A 20,596-nucleotide genomic window follows, 5' to 3' on the forward strand; every position below is an offset into this window, starting at 1 on the left:
TTTAAAATTACCTATGTCTTTTCAAAGATTTCTAAGAATTTTCAAAATTATTCCCAAAACAAAAATCCATATAAAACTATTATGTTTTTAAATGGATAGGTCTTACATCCATTGGTCTTAGTTTAGTGGATGCCCTTGTTGTCATTAAATAACCAATGAGTTCGGCGAATTTCTTTACATAAAAACTTATACTGTTTGCTGCTCTCCTTGATCTATGTGAAGGAAGCACACGACAGTTGTCAGTAATTACAAACTTGGAGATTTTTAACAGCACATAAAGTGTCCTCTTCGGGCCTGCGAAATTGCCAACCTCTCACTCTGCCCACATAACTCACCTTTCTTGGCATCAACATATACATCCTTCTGAGAACCAACTTCCTCCTTTTTAGGGAAAGATCAGCTAGCTGTGCATATATATATTCTTGATTTGAATTTCTTGTTCCCCACCAAAAATGAATGCACAATTTCACCGATGTCAGTTGACCAATTATGTCTTGGCTTCATCCATGCTTGTTTTTTCACTCTCATTGCCTCAACCTTCTTCACATCCTCCTGCATGTGGGCATCTGCATAGATATTAGACATCAAGACATAAGCTACAGCATCCTGTTGATCCAATTGCACTGCATGTTCAAAGGCCTGTCTTCCAAGTTCCACATTACCCCACTTTCGACAAGCACCCAACACAGTATGCCACAACACAAGATTAGGATGGAAAGGCATCTTCTTCACCATGGTTACGACATCATCAAATTGACCTGCACGGCCGAGGAGATCAACCATGCAAGTGTGGTGCTCAATAGTTGGAGTGATATCATAGCCTTTGCTCATGGTCTCAAAGTACTTCTGGCCTTTATCCACTAGACCCGTGTGACTGCATACAGTAAGAACAATAAGGAAGGTGACCATGCCTGGTTTTATCCCTTCCCCTCTCATTCTCTCGAGCATATGGAAAACAATTTCATGTTCTCCAAGCTGGGCATATCCTGCAATTAATGCATTCCATGAGACCTCATCATGAACTTGGATTGTGTCAAATGCTCCATGTGCTTCTCCAAGTGAGCCACATTTGGCATACATATCCACCAAGGTGTTGCCAACACGAATCTCTCTTTCCATCCCCTTTCTTGCAATCTCAGCATGTATTGCTCGGCCCTTCTCTATGGCTCCAATGCTGCCACAAGCTTTTAAGCTGCAAACAAATGTGACAGCATTAGGAGAGACACCCTCTAGTTGCATCTGTTTGAAACAGTTCAATGCTTCCTCACCAAGTCCCTCATCAGTATATCCTGCAATTAATGCAGTCCATGAGACCTCATTTCGATCAGGAAGCATGTGAAACACTTCCTGTGCTTTTGCAAGCAAACCACATTTGGCATACATGTCCACTAAGGTGCTGCCAACAAAAACATCTCTTTCCAACCCCTCTCTAACAATCTTAGCGTGTATTTCTCGGCCCTTGTCTATGGCTCCTATGCTGCCACAAGCTTTCAAGCCGCAAACAAACGTGACCGTAGTTGGAGAGACACCATCAAGTTGCATCTGTTTGAAACAGTCCAGCGCTTCCTCACCAAGACCATGCTCGGCATAACCTGCCATTAGTGTAGTCCACAAGACTACATCTCGAACTGGAAGCCTATCAAACAGTTCCCGTGCTTCTGCAAGAAAACCACATTTGGCATACATATCTACCAAGGCACTGCCAACAACAAGATCTCTTTCCAACCCCTTTTTTGTAATCTCAACGTGTATTTCTTGGCCCTTGTCTATGGCTTTTATACTACCACAAGCTTTCAAGCTGCAAACAAATGTGACATCAGTTGGAGAGACACCCTCCAATTGCATCAGTTTGAAACAGTTCAGTGCTTCCTCACTAAGGTCTAGCTCCGCATACCTTGCAATAAGTGCATTCCACGAGACCTCATTTCGAACAGGAAGCTTGTCAAATACTTCCCATGCTTTTGCAAGCGAGCCACATTTGGCATACATATCAACCAAGGTGCTGCCCACAAAAAGATCTTTATCGAACCCCTTTCTCGCAATCTCAGCGTGTATTTCTCGGCCCTTGTCTATGGCTCCTATGCTGCTACAAGCCTTCAAGCTGCAAACATATGTGACAGCATCCAGAGAGATGCCCTCCTGTTGCATCTGTTGGACACAGTTTAGAGCTTCCTCAACAAGCCCATGTTCCGCATATCTAGCAATTAGAGCATTCCAGGAGACCTCATTTCGCACTGGAAGCTTGCCAAACGATTCCTTTGCATCTGCAAGTGAGCCGCATTTGGCATACATATCCACCAAGATGCTGGCAACAGAAAGATCTCTTTCCAACCCCTTTCTCACAATCTCAGCGTGTATTTCTCGGCCATTGTCTATGGATCCTTTGCTGCTACAAGCTTTCAAGCTGTGAACAAATGTGACAGCATCTGGAGAGATGCCCTCCAGTTGCATCTGTTGAAAACAGTTAAGAGCTTCCTCAAGAAGTCCATGCTCGGCGTAACCTGCAATCAGTGCATTCCATGAGACTTCGTTTCGAATTGGAAGCTTGCCAAACACTTCCCGTGATTTTGCAAGCGAGCCACATTTAGCATACATATCCACCAAGGTACTGCCAACAAAAATCTCTCTTTGCAATCCCTTCCTGGCAATCTCAGCATGTATTTCTCGGCCCTTGTCTATGGCCCCTATACTGCCACAAGCTTTCAAGCTGCAAACAAATGTGATAGCATTTGGAGAGATGCCCTCCAATTGCATTTGTTCAAAATGGTACAGGGCTTCCTCACCAAGCCCATGCTCGACATATCCTGCAAGTAGTGCAGTCCATGAGACTACATCTCGAACTGGCAGCTTGTCAAACAATTCCCGTGCTTTTGCAAGCAAGCCACTTTTGGCATACATATCCACCAAGGAGTTGGTGGTCAAAATCTCATTTTCCAACCCCTTTCTGGCAATCTCAGCATGTAATTTTCCGCCCTTGCCTATGGCTCCTATCCTGCCACAAGCTTTCAAGCTGCAAGCAAATGTGACTACATTTGGACACACACCCTCCAGTTGCATCCGTTCGAAACAGTTTAATGCTTCCTCACCACAACCATGCTCGGCATATCCTGCGATTAGTGCATTCCATGCTACTCCATCTCGAACTCGAAGCTTGTCAAACACTTCCCTTGCTTCTGCAAGGGAGTCACATTTAGCATACATATCAACCAAGGTGCTGCCAACGAAAAGTTCTCTTTCAAACCCCTTTCTGGCAATCTCAGCATGTATTTCTCGGCCTCTGTCTGCATCTTTCAACCTAGCACAAGCCTTCAATAATGCCAAGAACGTATACTTGCTAGGATGTACACAATCGTCTTGCATTGTTTGGTACAAGTTGAGGGCATGCTGTGATTCCCCACATTCAATGTAACCCATGATCCGAAAAGTCCAAGAATACACATTCCGATCAACCAATCTATTAAAAACCTGCTGAGCATCGCACATGCTTCCAACTTGTACCAACATTGGGACAAGGTAGTTCCCAAGACATCTATGATCTTCAAGCCCACTATTGCACATGTAGGCGTGCAGGCGCTTGGTACACGCTAGGTTTTTCTCTTTCCTGCATGTATGCAAGATGAATGTAACGTTTTCAACCGAAGGCAGCTGGGGCATCCGTTCCAAAGAGGTGAGTACCTCCTCTAAGCTAAATTCCTGTGCTTTAGGCTCATTCACCTGTACTATAGACCTACGGCTGGCCTTGTCACCCTCCAGCAAGCTACATTCTTCAGAGTTTGACCACGCATGACCAGTGGATGCTGTGGCCCTGTTCATTCCTAGACTGCTGGAGGGGTCCGTGCAGAACTCCTTCCATGAGCTACCTGCCAAACCTGACAACAATAAAACCCATTGCACTCAAAACATAAAAGTTATCATCCAGTTTTAGACACTCAGTCCTTAAATGTACACATCTTAGTTTTTCTGAATTTTCAAGGTGCAAAATGGTTTGTAGCACAGCTTGTAAATCAGAACCCTTCACCGCTGCTCCAAGGCCCTTGAAGTCATGGCGAAGCCATTAATTTTAGGCTTAATGGAGCTCTTCCGACCTTGCCACGCGGGAAAAAGATCCAACCACGCACCTGAGCGCCTACAGGCCTGCATGGTCTCGTTGCAGTTGCGTCAGACAAATGTGAGAGATCTCTGCTTCATGTGTATGTTGTCATTATCTCGAGAGGGACTCACGAAGCTGTCAAGTTACTTGGCTTCATTGGGGAGGGAGGGAGCTTCGAGAAACCTCCTTCCCCCCACTTTCCTAAGACTAACTCAGTGAGGTGACCTCAATCTTCAAGGGTGACCTTTTTACTCACCCCTACTCTCGTAAGGTATGCAGTTGCTAAAATTTGTGCCCTTCTTCTGACCCTTGTCTAGTCCTTACATTTTGAGGCTTGGGTGGCACAAAATCGTGCGCTGGACACTCCTTGGCTCTCTTGAGCTCATGTATGTGGGAAAATCGAATTCCCTCTCCCTCCCAGCGTAGAGATAATTGATTAGAATTCCAAAGTCCACCTGCAAAAATCATCACCGAACTAGGTCAAAGCTTGCATAGACATTCCCTGTACCATTCCCACTAACACTCAAATCCAGGCATAACTTAACTGATTCATTTGTACGACAAATTATAAAAAAGATTCGAGCACACCTGCTTTGCAGCAAGGCTTTGAACGCCCCATGACCACATTACATAAGCACCCCCAAACGATGAAATTTTGATTTCCAGCCATTTTTCCGTACATCTTCAGCACCCAAGTCGTTTTCCAAGCATGTCCGTGGACCATTGTGAGGGCTAGGACGTATCTCAGATAAAGATTGGTTCCAATCATCTGCACAAGGCTTTCGGTCCTTCCAGGCTTCCTCTGCATTGCCCAATCTGCCCCTTCCAACGCTCCCGTTCGCCTTCAGTCCCTCCGTCATCCCCTGGCCATCACATGCAGCCGCAGCATTGCAGCTCTTCAAGTGCCCTCTTGCCAAGCCTGTACAACCACCCCACAAAAGGCGTCGCACAAGGGGAGCTATCAGGTACTTCTCCCCATACTCAAGTCTGCTGCCCACGGCCATTTCTGTATTGGGGAAAGAAATTGTGTTGTTGAACACAATTATTTATACTTCGTTTTCAAGCTGTAGAGTCCGTAACTCCGACTATTCCACGATCATGCTAGTGTCTTCCAAAGATGCTAGAGGCCGCGGATTGTGTTAAGGCATAGCCCTAATGAGGCAATGCACGCTACACCACCTTGTAGCAATGAACGGATGGAATAAGGTCATAAAGTCTATACAACTTGAATGCATTGCATTTTCAGAATCAAACCATGGTGGGGTGGCCAACCCTCATAAAAAAAAGACCCCCAACCTCCAAAATTGGCCCAGTTATGGGTGTGGTCGATCCCGAGCCCGCGAAATTGGCCCAGTTATAAGTGTCGATGCCGGTCCCGCGTGGCACACAGCAAAAGAAAGACCCTCCCCTAACCATGGGGGAGACACATACATATTTTCGCTAATGAGCACCTTGTAGACCACCTTGGTCAAAATTTTGCTAAGGTTGATCTTACCCAAATCCTATGGTTCTCTCTCTATGTAAGTTGTGGAATCAATTGGAGGGCCAAGAGTCTAGGATGTTATCCATGATGGCCCACAGAAGGTCTATTTCTCCCATGTTGTCCTTAGATCGTGCACCAATGGAGTCAATAAGATACCAACAATCGGTGGCCTTTTGATCCCATATGTCTAGCCAAATCCTCACACCTTTCTTGAACACGCCTCTTGCTCTTGAAAGGCCATCGAGGATCTTTGAACATTTTACTCAATATAGCAAACACATAACATTAATCAAGGACTTAGCTCATAAACGTCCTACATGTATGTGAATTACCATTTTATGGTACATCTCTAAAGATTTATGTCCAATGATTTGCTAGCATTCCTTTCCTTTTTAAGATCATCGGCCTCAATGATAAAATTTTATGGAATTCTCTTTGCATTTCATGAACAAATTCCCAAGTAGCCTCTGGTAGAGGAAGTCATGCCATGCAACTAAAATTGTGGGTATATTCTAGTTCCAAACTTGCATTTCTCCCTAGTCCAGAAATCTTGTTGGGTTGCATCCCATATTACCTTGTATCGCCTTCAACATCACAATACCCTCAATCAGTGAGTCACCTAATTGAAAAAATTAGTTGAAACAAGAACTATGAAACACAAGATGCACTTTACATTTTTGTGGTGATTCTAAGTTATAGGCCACCTTGTGTATACTTTTCAAAATTAACCAACATAGCCAGCAATATTGGGCTGATAGCCTAACACATTGTCATATCATCAAGGACTTTGCATTTGTAAGAATTTTTGGAAAACACTTTTCCTCCTTTTGCACATTCTCTAGAAGGTCTATTCTCATCTGCATAGGTTTTTTCTTTATCCATATGTTATTAAATGTTGATATCACAAGTGCTACCATTCCATGGATCTGGATTATAAAGGCTATGTCTCCCACTTAGGCACTTTCTAAAGTTCCAATTCTAGTCGTATTTGCTGGTCTGAATCCCATAATTTAACTAGATTGGACTCATCCCTATGGACAAATGTCTTCTATTGCTATAGGCGATGGAGACCACCTATTTCATGTACATTTGCTTAATGAAACATATGCTCCCAATGTATCTTCAAGATTTTAGTTAACTCTCTCTATCTAGCCATTTGTTTCAGGATGATCCCTGCTCCTCATACCAAGATCAATTCTAAGGTATAGAGTCCAAGACTAACTAGTGAATCTAATATCTCTATCTAATACTATGGATTTAGGCAATCCATGAGATTCATGGAACATGACATTTTCTCCCATCTATTCCATCTACTTGATGGTAGCAAAGTGGCTTCACCCATTTTGCCTTACTACCTAACATAGAAAGAATAAAGAAATGAAAACTTTGTACAAGAATAATACTTGGGAATTATGCGACCTTCCACCAGGAAAGAAGGCCATAGCAACCAAATATGGACACCCCTCACACAACGAAAAATAACAAAATGGCCGAAGGGCAATCGGAAAATACAAAGGTAACTAAGGATCACCCAAGGACCTGAAGGTAACGAGGGAAGATGCACAATAGATGCCTGGTGAGTGTTACGAACACATGCATTAATGAAAGGAGGCATGTGGATTTCTTTGGCACCGTTCCTAGAAGGAAGAGAAGGGACGTGAGACAGGAACTCGGAAGTAAAGCAAGCTCTATCGCAAAGCCCGAGGGATCTTTGGATACATTGGGAGTAGCTCGCGCCTTCAAGAGGGAGCATACAAAACGAGAGGTCAGCCACGAGAAGTGCCTACATCTGCAGCAGCAGTAAAGCCCCCAACGGCGCGCCCACCGATCTTGAAGGAAGGACCCTGTTAGAACTAAAGACGATGGAGGAGTACCGATTTCAACAAAGGCACGAACCCCTTAGAGATTCCCAAGTGAAGTGCCCATGCTACATTCACCCCCAGTCCAAAAACACCGCTATAGAAGTCCTAAGAGTGAAGGAGTGGGAGCTACACTCCCGCGATGAGCCTCTAACTCCTGTTTAGTAGGAGAGCAAGAGCTCCAGTCCCCTCACTGGGTCGATGAACCTCAAACAGCCTCAAAGGTGTGAGTGTCTCTCCATGACACCATGATGCCCGGGCTATTTCACTGTCGTGACGAGAGGGTGTTAGCATACACTGATGTCTTCTATTCAACACACTAAACAACTGCATGCTCCACATCTTAGTAATACACAGTGTTGCGAATCGACATGCTCAAGCTGGCCGTCTTATGTTTACGAGAGTGGCAGATCTCTGAAACACCACCGGGAGAAACTCGTTAGATTAGCTACGTTTTACTTACCGCCTTATGTCTAGATCTGCTTTGCTTGGCACACAGCTCCAGCTATCCATTGGCATGGGTGCATGCAGATCCATAGTGTCCCTAAGCCCTCGGGACCTCGACGACGAATTATACTCGTAAATCTACACAAGACATGACCCTTCAGACGGTGATCTTGGTAAACCACCATAGTTCAGGCGTCCCTCCATGATTGAAGCACTTTGAGTACCTGTGTTTCATATTGTGATAGTTCACTGCACACTTGTGTTTCGATACACATTTGTCCACAGAAAGCGAGGAAGCTCCAATTGAGATACTCTAAATGAGTAGAGACGCTAGGATCCTTGACTTCACAACAATCCAACTACATCACCCTGGCTAGGGGGAGCTGGTGCCACCTCGGTTTTGAATGCCTTCTGAATATGAAAGGGCATATCTAGAACCCACGTATAATTATCCCTGATGGATCTTGCTTAAAAGGAAGGTTTGGTACCCGATCAATCGAAATACATTGGGTTTAGAATCTCTAAACGAATTGACTCTCTAGGAGGTCCTGTCTTCTCCTAGAAGCTAACGGTAGGAGATCTCATGGGACCACTAATGTTCCGTCTGGACTGATAGCTAACAATCGGGATTGCATTGTCAGGACCCTTTAACACGTTTGACAGGTGGAGTAGCCCGAACAATAGTCGAACATGGGCATAGGTAACCCATGAGGCGGCCCGAACGTTAACATGTGCCTCAGCCCTGAGCAAGACAACTTGGGGAGGGGACAACAGGGCTGCCCTAAAGATTTGCCACAACTAGACAATGGGAGGCAAATACTAGAGTACTTGTGATCCTTTACAATATCTACTAGGCAGAGATAGAGTCTATCATTATATGCTAAGGATTCTCTAATTGATAAAACAAACATGTCGAGTTTGAATAGCTCATTTAGTGTCATTTGTCAAGTAGTGAGGCATAGGAAGCATATACCTAACACCTTTGATTAGCCTCTCCTATGACTTCTAGTTTACTCTAACACCATAGGGTTCTCGCTTCAATATATTTGGCTTAAGTTATATTTGAATATAGCTCACTGCATATGCTTGTGGCTCGCATACTATCTATAATAGACACCAAGCAAATGAGTGAGTTGGGTAGACTAGCGTACAAGGACTTAAGCAGAATAAGAATATTACTGACTTGCTACTATGGCAAAATGCCAAAAATAATGGTTTTACTGTGTCTTTTACATTCTTCTATGACATATTGGGTCACCAAAAATGGGAAATCTAAAGCTCATATGTGTTTCTTTGGTAAAATTTTCGTGGGGTGACATGGATAACAATTGTATAGGGGTTGTGAATTCTGCTTGCCCATTGGAAACTAATGAAGTATTGTTTGCCTTGGATGGTGGCAGGTGAGTCCCTATACTTCTCCACGTGATTTTTGGAGGAACATGTATGATGAAGCTAATGGATGCTATGTCGATGAAAGCTAAAGGGGCAAGTAGTGGGGATTTGCTGATAGAATTATCTCTTTGCTATCTTAATTTCTCAAAATACTATTTCTACCATGGATAGTGAGGACAAGAATCTCCATGGTGACAAAACAACTGTATAGGGGTTGTGAATCCTGCTTGCCCATTGGAAACTAATGAAGTATTGTTTGCCTTGGATGGTGGCAGGTGAGTCCCTATACTTCTCCACGCGATTTTTGGAGGAACATGTATGATGGAGCTAATGGATGCTATGTCGATGAAAGCTCAGGGGGCAAGTAGTGGGGATTTGCTGATAGAATTATCTCTTTGCTATCTTAATTTCTCAAAATACTATTTCTACCATGGATAGTGAGGACAAGAATCTCCATGGTGACTTTACAACAGTTTTTATCCATGCTATAAGCTTTTACTTTGAAAATAGGACTTGAAACCTCTCTACTTAGGATGAAATGAGTTGACACTAAATTCAGGTCCTCAACGACTTAATATTGTTAAATAGTTTTTTGATAAATTGCAAAAATATATTTTCATGCCGCTTTGATACCCCATGGTTATTGGCATTGCCTTACTTAATTCTAGCAACTCATTGGAAGATTCCTTATCAATTTATTGAACGTTTCAGTCTTCCATCTAACCAAGAGCAGGACTATTCCTACACTACAATATCCATAAATGGGAATGACATGGTGGAGTTATGGAATTATACTAATCTGATTGGAAAAACTAGATTTATTGGAAGATTAGTTGATGTGGTACTTTAGTGTTAACCCAACAGGTTTGAATGAAAATGGCATGGATTAAATCTTGCCATTCAAAAAGTGGCCTCATAATGAGTTGGTGGTATGGGGTAAGCTCTCTATATTTGTGCTTGTATACCTACCGGAAAATGAACATGCAAAGAAATAATGATACAACAAGAACTGAACCTACTTGAACTTGCTTGGTATGATTTCTTGATCCCTTTGATTGGAACTGTAAGGAAGTTATTGAATGAAGAGTACATAGTTGATGCAAATAGTAGTTAGGACAAAACACACACAGCCCTAAAAAAGAAGGCACGATGATATTTGAACACATCTTGACAACGACTAACAAGTCATTTCCAGCCATCTGTTTTGGACAATGCACCAATTTTTGCACAGTAGATTATTTGAGATAGGTTCCAAATAGGCATACACATTTGTGATACATGCATTCATCCACCTTTGTGCAGAATACAAACTTCCATATGTTTGTCACACTCTTGTTGAGGTGCAAGTGCTTACCACTTCATTGGTGACACATATTGAACAATTGCATCTACACGAAGGTCTATGAAGCCTTATTTGTAGATGTTGCACACTGGTTCATTGAATCCTTTAGGAAGTCATTTGCCCATGTGCAATGGAACAACATGTGTATATCAATCCTTCATCCTCTCTACAAAGTATGGATTCAATCTTTCAAATCTTCATAGTGAGATTTTGACATATGCATCCAGCTCTTTGAATATATGGTATAGTTGCACTTACTACATGAATGAGTGAGTCATTTGTAATTATGTGAACCAAGTGCATCAATGGTGTTGAAAGTGACAAATTGCATCATATAGGGAGCTCTTTAAATCTGAAGGGAACACTTTGAAGATTTTAGAGCACTTCACATCTATTGAGAGGACTTCAATGAAACTTTTTGAAGCTCTTTATGCAAAATCTTGTTTGTAATCCCCTTCTCAGGTTGGTCTCATCTCATAGGATGTCATGTTGGTCAAATCCTATGGATCAAGATCCACGTCAAAAAGTGGATTACAACCAAGATTCTCATCTTCATGGTGACAACGACTAGCACTTATAATTGAGCCATAGGCTATAAAATAGTCTTCTATTAATGTTTCATCTCCTTAAGAGGCTGCACCAACTTATTTTCTATCCCCTTGTCTGGCTATGTTGGAGAATTATAAAAGAAGATTAGCAAATCTCATTATAATGCTAGTTGTTTCTAATCCCATGATTTAAAATTCAATCTTAACTCTCTCTCTCTCTCTCTATGATTCTTTGAAAAGTGAGTAGTGCAGCAAAGACAAAGTAAGGGCATTAGTACTACAAGTAGAAACTTTTGATTGTGAAGGTCTCACATGCCAAAAAATATGTAAGGATGTGGCAGGGTATGGAAATTGATGATTTTAAGTACATATTGAATCACTTCATTCTTCACCCATCAATGGTAGTTTTGCAAGATAAGAAGGGAACACTGAAGCTACATGAAGGAAGAAATTTTATCTCAAGTGTGGAGCAATCTCAACTCAGTAAAGCAATATAAGACCTCAACATTGTTGCATCCTCTAAGATTTGAAACATTCACAAGGTGGGTAGCTTATAGACTAGTTCTTTTTGTTGATTCTAGAGTAGTTAGTTATGCATTATCTAGTTCTAGACTCATTAGTTGTGTAGTAGATATTTAGTTATGCACTATCTGGTTCTGGACTATTTAACTATGCAATAGCTAGTTAGTTGTGCATAGCTAGCTGCACAGTACATAGTTAGTTCTATGATAGCGAATATGGGATTAGTTACTTGTCAAAATATTAGATTTGGGCTAATTATTTGTGCAACTACTATTCTAGACCTACACTAACTAATTGAGTATAGCTAGTCATGGACTATGTAGATGTGCAATAGCTAGTTAGCGAGACTGGTTGTGCAACAACTACTCAGATTATCACTTGCAAATAGTGAACTAGTATCCTTAGTCCTAAGATAGTCAAATTTACACCATACCTAATGTTGGAATAGTTGCCAAAAATTGCTTTAAAAGAAGTGAGAGGAGAGCACTTTAAAGCTATTTGAAGCCTACCGATTCATTGGTGACACATACCAAACAAGTGCATGTACAAGTTCGCAATGCAACATTTGTACATGTCATTCGTGATTTGTATAAAGTGTGGCTTCAAGATTTTAAAGCTTCTCAAAGATATTCTGACATTTAGATTCATCTCTTTGAATCTACAACTACACTTGCCAAATGAATGGAGAAAGTCATCTACAATTTCGCAGTACCACAAGAACCTACCGTCGATACGACCATGACAACCAAGCCCTAGAGTCTCGAACGTGCCCTAGTACCACGAATCGTACAACTCAATACAAGGATCGCCCAAAACAACAAGGGAGCAACACAAGAACTAACCCCTATAATGTGGTGAGTTACACAAGAACCTCCCTCCAAGTCCGAAGGTGAACCAACAAAGGTTGTTTTGATCATAACATCACCAACGGCGCCGCCCAACTCACGAGAGCAAGTGTCTGCATCGAGGGTCTGCATCGAGGGCAGTCACACAAGAAAGACAAGGGTTATTCCTACAAGGAATCGTCACCACGCCAATGCACCTCTAGTAACTAGGATGAGACACAAGTTGGACACATGCTCTACATGGCTGTTACCATGCTATGCGGCTACGCGACATTCGTCAACACCACATTCCACATGATCATCCCGTTCAGGTCTAGGTGAGTTGGTACAGTAGGCATATCACCCCAATGCACCCACAGCACACGTCACTTCCCTACACATACACCCACTCGTATGCACGATCAGCACTAGGTGATTAGGATTAGTACATCCATTTTGCATTTTTTGTATTTTTGCATGCTAATCACACAGTCCACCACACGTCTCACTAGTACACCTCACGTACACAACCACCCCTTCCTAACCCTTGCCCCCCTCTCTCTCTCCTTTCCACTTTCCCCCTTCTTTACCTTTCTTTACTTTTCTTAGACAATTATCCCGCTGACCGTCGCCATCTCAGTATCCCACCGACCGTTGCCATCCAACCATCCCATTGGTCGTTGCCATTTCAATGTCCTGCCGATCGTCACCATTTCAGTATCCTGCCAACTGTTGCCATCTCACTATCCCGCCGACAATTTCCATCTCAGTATCCCACCGGCCGTTGCCATCCCGCTATCCCACCGACCGTTTCCATCTTAGTATCCTGTCGGTCATTGCCATTTTAGTGTCTCACTGACAGTCATCATCCCACTATCCCACCGACCGTCGCCATCCCACTATCTCATCACTCACTACCACCTCAGTATCCCGCCAACAGTTGCCTTACACCATCCCCCCGGCCATGGGGATAGCAAAATTTCTACAAAGGGACCCTGTCCCCCCGGTTCATCACCATAGCAACTTTAGCCAGACCCTGTCAAATTTTTGTCAAAATTCCCCGTCCCCTGCCCTCTTCCAAACAGTAAATCAGTAGTTAATACATGTCCTCATGCTCCTCCTCATCTACGGATTCCCTCATCACTTAGTTGTTGCCATCTTTTTTCCCTATGGACGCGGAAAATGATCTTTTTGAGTTTGAGATGGAGGTTGGCCTCCACCCCCAACTTCCCTATTTCGCAAGCCACCGGTCTAACACATAGAGCACACCCTCGGCCATGATCCAGATGCCCTCTGACATCCCAGGAGCTGAAGATTTGCAAGTGGAGGAAGATGTCTCAATGCAACTGGCTACCCAAGAGATGCCTACAACAGCAAGCATGCCTCCCTCAAAGACGTCAAGGAAGCGCACCCCGGCCCCCACACAAGGGGAATACAAGATTGTGAGATCACAAATGCTCCAACAGCTCGATGCATGTGCCATCCCCTCCCACTACACATACGAGGGTTATAATGACACCCTCCACTACCACACCACAATGGTGTATCAAGCACTAAAGGAGTCGGCACTTCAAGATGCGCTCGGAGTGATAGGACTGGGATTCGTGGTGGCAGACCACCTTCCTTATCACTTGGACATGAGGCTCTTAGGAGAGTTTCTCCAGGCTTATAACTCCATCACAAATGTGGGCATTCTTCAAGACGCGACGGGCACTCCCTAGTTCTACCACCTCAACGTGGACATGGTGCGAGCTGCCTTCGGCCTACTGGTCATTGGCTACTAGTCATCGGTGATAACTACTCAATGAAGAAGAAGATGCCCGAGGTCCTCAATACAATCTATCAATACAACCACAAAAAGATCAAGGGGTGCATCCATTTCTCAAAGATCATCAAGCTAGAAATGGAAAAGCCATCATGGGCCCTCCAATGGTTGATCCAAGTCAGGAACATTGACCACCACCAGTCGGTTGTACCAAACATCTTGTTGAGGTTGGTAGAGCCCCAGGGCTCTACCAAACATCTTGTTGAGGTTGGTAGAGCCCCAGGTCGTACCAAACATCTTCTTGAGGCTCACCACCACTAGGCTGTCATACCAAACATCTTGTTGAGGCTGGCAAAACCCTAGGTCACTAATTGGGACGGTTACTTTTGTAATCAGATGCGAGAGGACCTCAAAACACATTGTGAGGTCATCGGCAACCCAATGTTATACATGCCCATCCTCTATCATATGCTATAGCAGCAACTGCCTATCGGCAATGGGTAACCATGGGGCTAATATCAGTAGAGCAAGATGAACAAAAAGTCGACCAAGTGAGCATGAAGAGAGCTCAGTGCCACTCAAGCAAGCCGCCCCAGGAAACCTGACCAAAGTCAGTTGCTCGCACAGTACGAGGATCGCTAGCTCTGCATGCATTCCTATGGCGACAATACTACATCAAGCACTCAGATCCTCAAGACAAGGGCAAAAGTGTACAGAAGGAGCCTGTCACGATGGATGACCTCTCGGGTGACGAGATGGTCACAATTGGCATCCACCCAGGAGCTCAAGCTATCCCGACAACCCCTGCTCTACCCCAAGTATCAGCCTCAATAAAGGCCCATCCATAGGAGACTACCTCCTTTGTCACCGACTCCTCCTCCTCTCCATGGGCAAGCCTCATAGAGCCATACAGTTTTGCAGTGCACCCCGTTATCGGGCAGCAAGCGGTTATAGCCACATGACGGTAGAGCAACTCTCCCGTGCCAACCAAATGGAGCAACACTTATTTGAGGCAATGGCCTAGCTCCCACAATTGGCATGGACAATTCTCCAGAGAAGGAAGAAACAAGCCTCCCAACTCTCCTCACAACCTCCTCCAGGCAACAGCTCTCTGTGCGCGACAGCCACACCCTAATGGTCGCCGCACAAGCCATAGGTCAAACGGCCCTCTATGCTATCAGGAGCACTTTAGAGCTATACAAAGCTCTCTATACACACCCTTCAAAGTTATCAAGATTTGCTTTAAAGCTATTTGAAGCTATATCTAACTCTACAAACACTCTTTAAAGCTATGGAAATCACTTTAAATCCATACATGAAGGTGATGTTAGCACTTTGAACTTTTTTAAAAGCTATTTGAAGCATGTAAGGAAGAAATATGAAGCTATAGGAAATTCTTTAAAGCTATTGGAAAAGTAGTCTTCCACTTTAAAGTTATAAAGTTATCCAAAGAAGCCCTTTATTGAGATTTGGGAAGTGTGCTTCAAAGTGAGTCCTCCCACTTAAAAGGAAGCACTATAAGGGGAACTAGCCAAAGAACTAAGCAAAGAAGCTTGCAAGCTATCCAAAACAAGTGTAAAGTTGGTATAAAGCTATTTGAAGAAGTTGGCAAGAAATGTGAAGCAACTATAATGCTACTATAAAGCTATGCAAACATGTCGTACAACATTAGGGAAGGATAGTAGATAACTTTGAAGCTATGTAGTGAGTTTTGATGTGGTGCAAAGGTGGAGATGCCAAGAAAATAAATATAAGTACCTAAGGCTCATCAAGGAGATGAGCATGCTTCACATACATAGCCATGCTTGTTCATTGCTGATACACATCTTTTTACTTTGGAGAGACCCAGGGCCCTGTGATCCAAAACTAGATAATGAGGTCTTTAATCGATAGTGCTTTTGCATTTTGGTTTGTGGCAAGTGTGTAATGGCAAAAACTTATCATTTTCATTTTACAAATATGACATTCAAGAGTACACACATCATTTGTGGACTCCTAAATATCGGGTAACTTTGCTGGCATTGGTGTCTTCAATTTGCTCGATCTCAAAATTTAAAAGCATTATGAGAGCTGATCTTTTAAGAAGAACTGCTTAGCTAATCTTGATAGCTTCACTTGAGTAAGAGTGTGTCAAATGTTTGATAGCATGTTTGCTTCAACTTGGGTTGGTGCATCGTGGAATGTAGAGAAGGATCAGTATCAAACAGGTTGCTGCAATGCACGTTTCTTTTTAACGATTGGTCTCTTCTGTGTTCTCTTCAAAGCAGGTAGAAACCTTCTTACAAACATTTTTTATTGTTGTATTATAGCCAATTATGCAATTAACATGATATTTTAGCTATGCATTTTTGTTTAGTGAACTTGACATTCACTTGTAATAAGAGTAATAAATATTAGGTGTCTTAATGAGACTTCTTCCAACAATGCACCTTACCCTACTTCTATAACATTACACTACCATAGAAAACAAACCACACATAACATTCATGAAATATTTAGAAAGATTAAGAGAACAACATCACAAAATATTTGGACAAGGCGGGTGGTCATGTGTGTGTGTGTGTGTGTGTGTGTTTAGATTAAAAAGTCCCATCAATAATTGAGCCATACAATTAATTCCATCAATTGGATAAAAAGTTAAAAAATGGAAACATATAAGGAAAAAATGTTTGAGACATCTAAGTTGAAGAATGCAACAACTAGAGTGCAAAAATTTTGATCAAAATTAAGAATTTTTAATAATATTGAGTTTGATAAACATAATATTGAAAAAAGATGTCGAATCCTCAGGCAATCCAGGTTCCAAAGTCAAGGTCTACTTACTTGCCACCATCCAAACAAACTAGGTGTTAGAACATCATAGTTATGTTTGGGTAGACAGGTAATGCCTGTTTTCCCCAGCTTGTTATCACTTTACTTAGGAATATAGACAACCATATGGATTCTTAGATAATTTAAAAAAATTTAGGCCACAAGTGAAGTTTAAGTCACAAGTGGAGAAGGAGCGAATGAGTGCATGGGTTGAGAAGGGATTAGAGGAGGTATGGAACGATTAGTGGGCTTGGTGTGTGCGTGTTTAAAAAGAGAGTGTAAAGGGGAGATTTCACGCGAGTAAATGAAAGAATAATTCATAGTTGGGGAAGTATACATGTTTGTGTGTGTGTAAAAAAATAAGTGTTTGTGTGTGTGAGATACATTTACTAATCAAATTTGTGTGTTTGTGTGTGTGCGCATGTGCATGTGTGTGTGTGTGGCCCACCCCCAACCCAGAGGGTAAGACCACATGATGGGGAGTAAGACCACCATACTCCCCACGTACGGACAATAAGTGAATAAAAGTGAATATGTATGATATGCGTCAAAATGAAAAAATGATGTCAATAGTAAATGTGTAAACCACTTCTGCAAAATAGATATAAAAGTTGGTAAAAAATAAGGCGGATCAAAAAATGACTAGGGGTTATCCATGCTAAAGAATTATCCAGTGGATGTGAATTAACTGAATGGCACTAGTAGCCGACCAAAGGCTAGTTGGGAAATCAAAGCATGTGTTTAGATTAGAAAATCCCATCAATAATTGAGCCATACAATTAATTCCATCGATTGGATAAAAAGTTAAAAAATGGAAACATATAAGGAAAAAATGTTTGTGACATCTAAGTTGAAAAATGCAACAACTAGAGTTTGCAAAAATTTTAATCAGAATTTTTAATAATATTGAGTTTGATAAACATAATATTGAAAAAAGATGTTGAATCCTCATGCAGTCCAGGTTCCAAGGTTGGGGCCCACTTACCTGCCACCATCCAAACAAACTAGATGTTAAAACATCATAGTTACATTTGGGTAGACAGGTAATGCCTATTCTCCCCAGCTTGTTATCGCTTTACCTAGGAATATAGACAACCATAGGCAGAATTAGAGGAGGTATGGGATGATTAGTGGGCTTGGTGTGTGGGGTGGTTAAAAGAGAGTGTAAAGGGGAGATTTCACAGGGGTAAATGAAAGAATAATTCATAATTGGGAAAGTATGCATGTGTGTGTGTGTGTGTGTGTGTGTGTGTGTGTGTGTGAGAGAGAGAGAGAGAGAGAGAGAGAGAGATCATAGCTCGAAAGAAGAACTTTGAAGGATAGGCATCTAAAGATAGCCATAGCAGCTAACTCTATATCCAAGCCTTCTCAGCCCTATCGAACTTAACCTGGACTTGTAGAGCTTCTTCAACCTCAACCAACAAAGTTGACACATGTGTATCTTAATATGGATTCAGCTCTTGAGCCTCTTTAAGCACAAATCATTCCAAGCTTCCAACTTAGGACCCGATAGCCCCCTTACATTGAGCAGCCTATCCTCTGTGGATTCAATCGAGTCTCCCCCTAGTACCCACCTACTCCTTGAAATTTTTTTATTCAACTCCGATCAGCACTCACCACACACTTAAGGCTCATTTAATGCATATACATTAACAATCCTTGCTATCTTCTTGAGCCTTTTGGAAACTTCTTTTGCATATGGACTGTTTGGGACCCCTTTCTCGATTGGCTTCCTTGTTGTAGACTTTTCCTGTAGAAGTCTTTTTTTGTTGTTGGCATCTGACAAATCCTCCTCTGCTTCATCATCCATAACTTGAACAACAATAGACTGCATTGTGGATGAACTGCAATAAGCTTCCTTTGATATGGTTTCCTTAGATACCCTTTCCATAGGAGCTTGCAACTTCTTGTTCTACATTTTTGCAAGTATCTTGCCTTTCCTTCCCACCATTTTCGAAGCATCATCATCCATTGCATCACAAATGCTACACCTTCCATCCTTCAACAAAAACTTATTCCCAATAAATCTTCATCTCCATGTGTGACCTCAGTATTAGATGGTCCTTTCAAAGTATCCACATAGGCTTGCATGTCATCGTTTCTAGTCCTTGATAGCTCTCGCACCTTTGATTTCTTCTTGAGATAATTGCTTGTCACCTGTTTTGACCCGATCATACTTCAATCCTTCCCGACCTCAATCATCCCCTTTAATGAGTTCAGATTTAGGCCAAGACCCCTCCACATGTGACTTATGTGTATTAGAAACCTCTTCAATCTTGTCCTCTCGCAAGTTTTGTGTTCTTCTCTCGGGTCAGGGCAACCATGTGTGTAGTGGCCCGTCTTCTTGTAAAGATAGCAAGAATCTAGGAACTTACCAAATTTAGCCTTCTGGGTAATCACAACCTCCTTCAACAGTTGCACATCGACAAAGTCCGGCATGTCCTAGCTTGAAGGCAAAACCACCAAAATTCTTTGTAGAGCATTAGCCACCATATTCAAAGAATCACCCATCCAAGCCAGTATTTGTAGAAAATCAACTCATGGAACATCAACTCAGAGATGCTAAATGAAGGGCTCCGGTATTGCCAGCACCACAACTCCCAAATACATATAAGACCTCTCTTTTTATAGCTTTCACACACAATGCATTCGAAAAAAGACTTTAGCCATAAATCTAGTAGTGTAGCCCTCCATAGGAAATTTGCACTCAAAAGCCAAGAACTTTTGCAGCACCCCTAGATTGGGCACTCGACCAATGAAGAAAAGGTGGACTCCTCCATTGGTCAGTTTTCCAACTTCCAGCTTGATAGCGTCAAAGTGAAGCTGGCATTACAGCTTTATGCTTAATGTTATTCTCGTGTAGGTCCCTCTTGGTGGCTTAGACTCCCTCCTAGCAACGTCCCCACAAACCAAAATCCTAGGCCTCTTTATTGGATAACAAAGAGAAACCTCCTACCAACTTTCTAGACAGTTTCTGCATACATTGCTTGCTCCACCTTTTCTCGTCTCACTGGATCATCCCCTTCCCCCTTAGCCTCCTCAACACAGGCTCCCCACTTAGAAACTTCTGCATGCACCCCATCTTTTGCACTAGGACTAGAACTCTCGACATAGGTTCACACAACACCTCATCGACCTCATGGACTCTCCTCGAGCAACATGCTAGAATACTCCTCACATCACGGTGTCTTTGATCCTCCATTGAGCCCATTCTCAAATGGGAACACTCACGCATGCAAGCTAATACACACCAGTACGATAGGCGAGCAACACCGAGACCACTTACACATTGAAAACCTGCTAGCATCTCCTCTTTTTATTTTAAAATTGCCTTTCTATTATATCTACTCTCTTTGAGTTTTGACATTTGGGCATGGGATTACGTGAGACCCGTTGGCTACGTGTGCTGTCTTTTTTTGTTCAATGATTGGTATAGATTAATTTTAGTGGATTACATCTTTTTTTGTTCAATGATTGGTATAGATTAATTTTAGTGGAGTACATCTCCATCAA

General features: G+C 42.4%; 1 protein-coding gene across 2 annotated transcripts; it reads right to left on the reverse strand.

The window, feature by feature from the left end:
• Positions 1–285: 285 nt before the first annotated feature.
• On the reverse strand, positions 286–5,251 carry LOC147902488 (pentatricopeptide repeat-containing protein At2g39620-like). 2 transcript variants are annotated; one of them, XM_087373523.1, is made up of 4 exons: positions 4,679–5,251; positions 4,119–4,545; positions 1,895–3,869; positions 286–1,798 (listed from the first exon to the last, which is right to left on the reverse strand). In XM_087373523.1, the coding sequence occupies exons 2-4, from the start codon at positions 4,138–4,140 to the stop codon at positions 397–399; spliced, it is 3,399 nt and encodes a 1,132-aa protein (XP_087229649.1). In that variant the 5' UTR covers positions 4,141–4,545; positions 4,679–5,251; the 3' UTR covers positions 286–396. The 2 variants fall into 2 exon arrangements, with proteins under 2 accessions (XP_087229649.1, XP_087229648.1); XM_087373522.1 differs by having other exon boundaries at positions 286–3,869; positions 4,679–5,249.
• Between the last annotated feature and the right edge of the window lie 15,345 nt (positions 5,252–20,596).

The sequence above is a fragment of the Dipteris shenzhenensis genome, chromosome 4 (genome assembly GCF_047967505.1).
Source record: "Dipteris shenzhenensis isolate YYH24624 ecotype China chromosome 4, Dip_SZ_1.0, whole genome shotgun sequence".
In the NCBI taxonomy this organism is placed as follows: Eukaryota; Viridiplantae; Streptophyta; class Polypodiopsida; order Gleicheniales; family Dipteridaceae; genus Dipteris; species Dipteris shenzhenensis.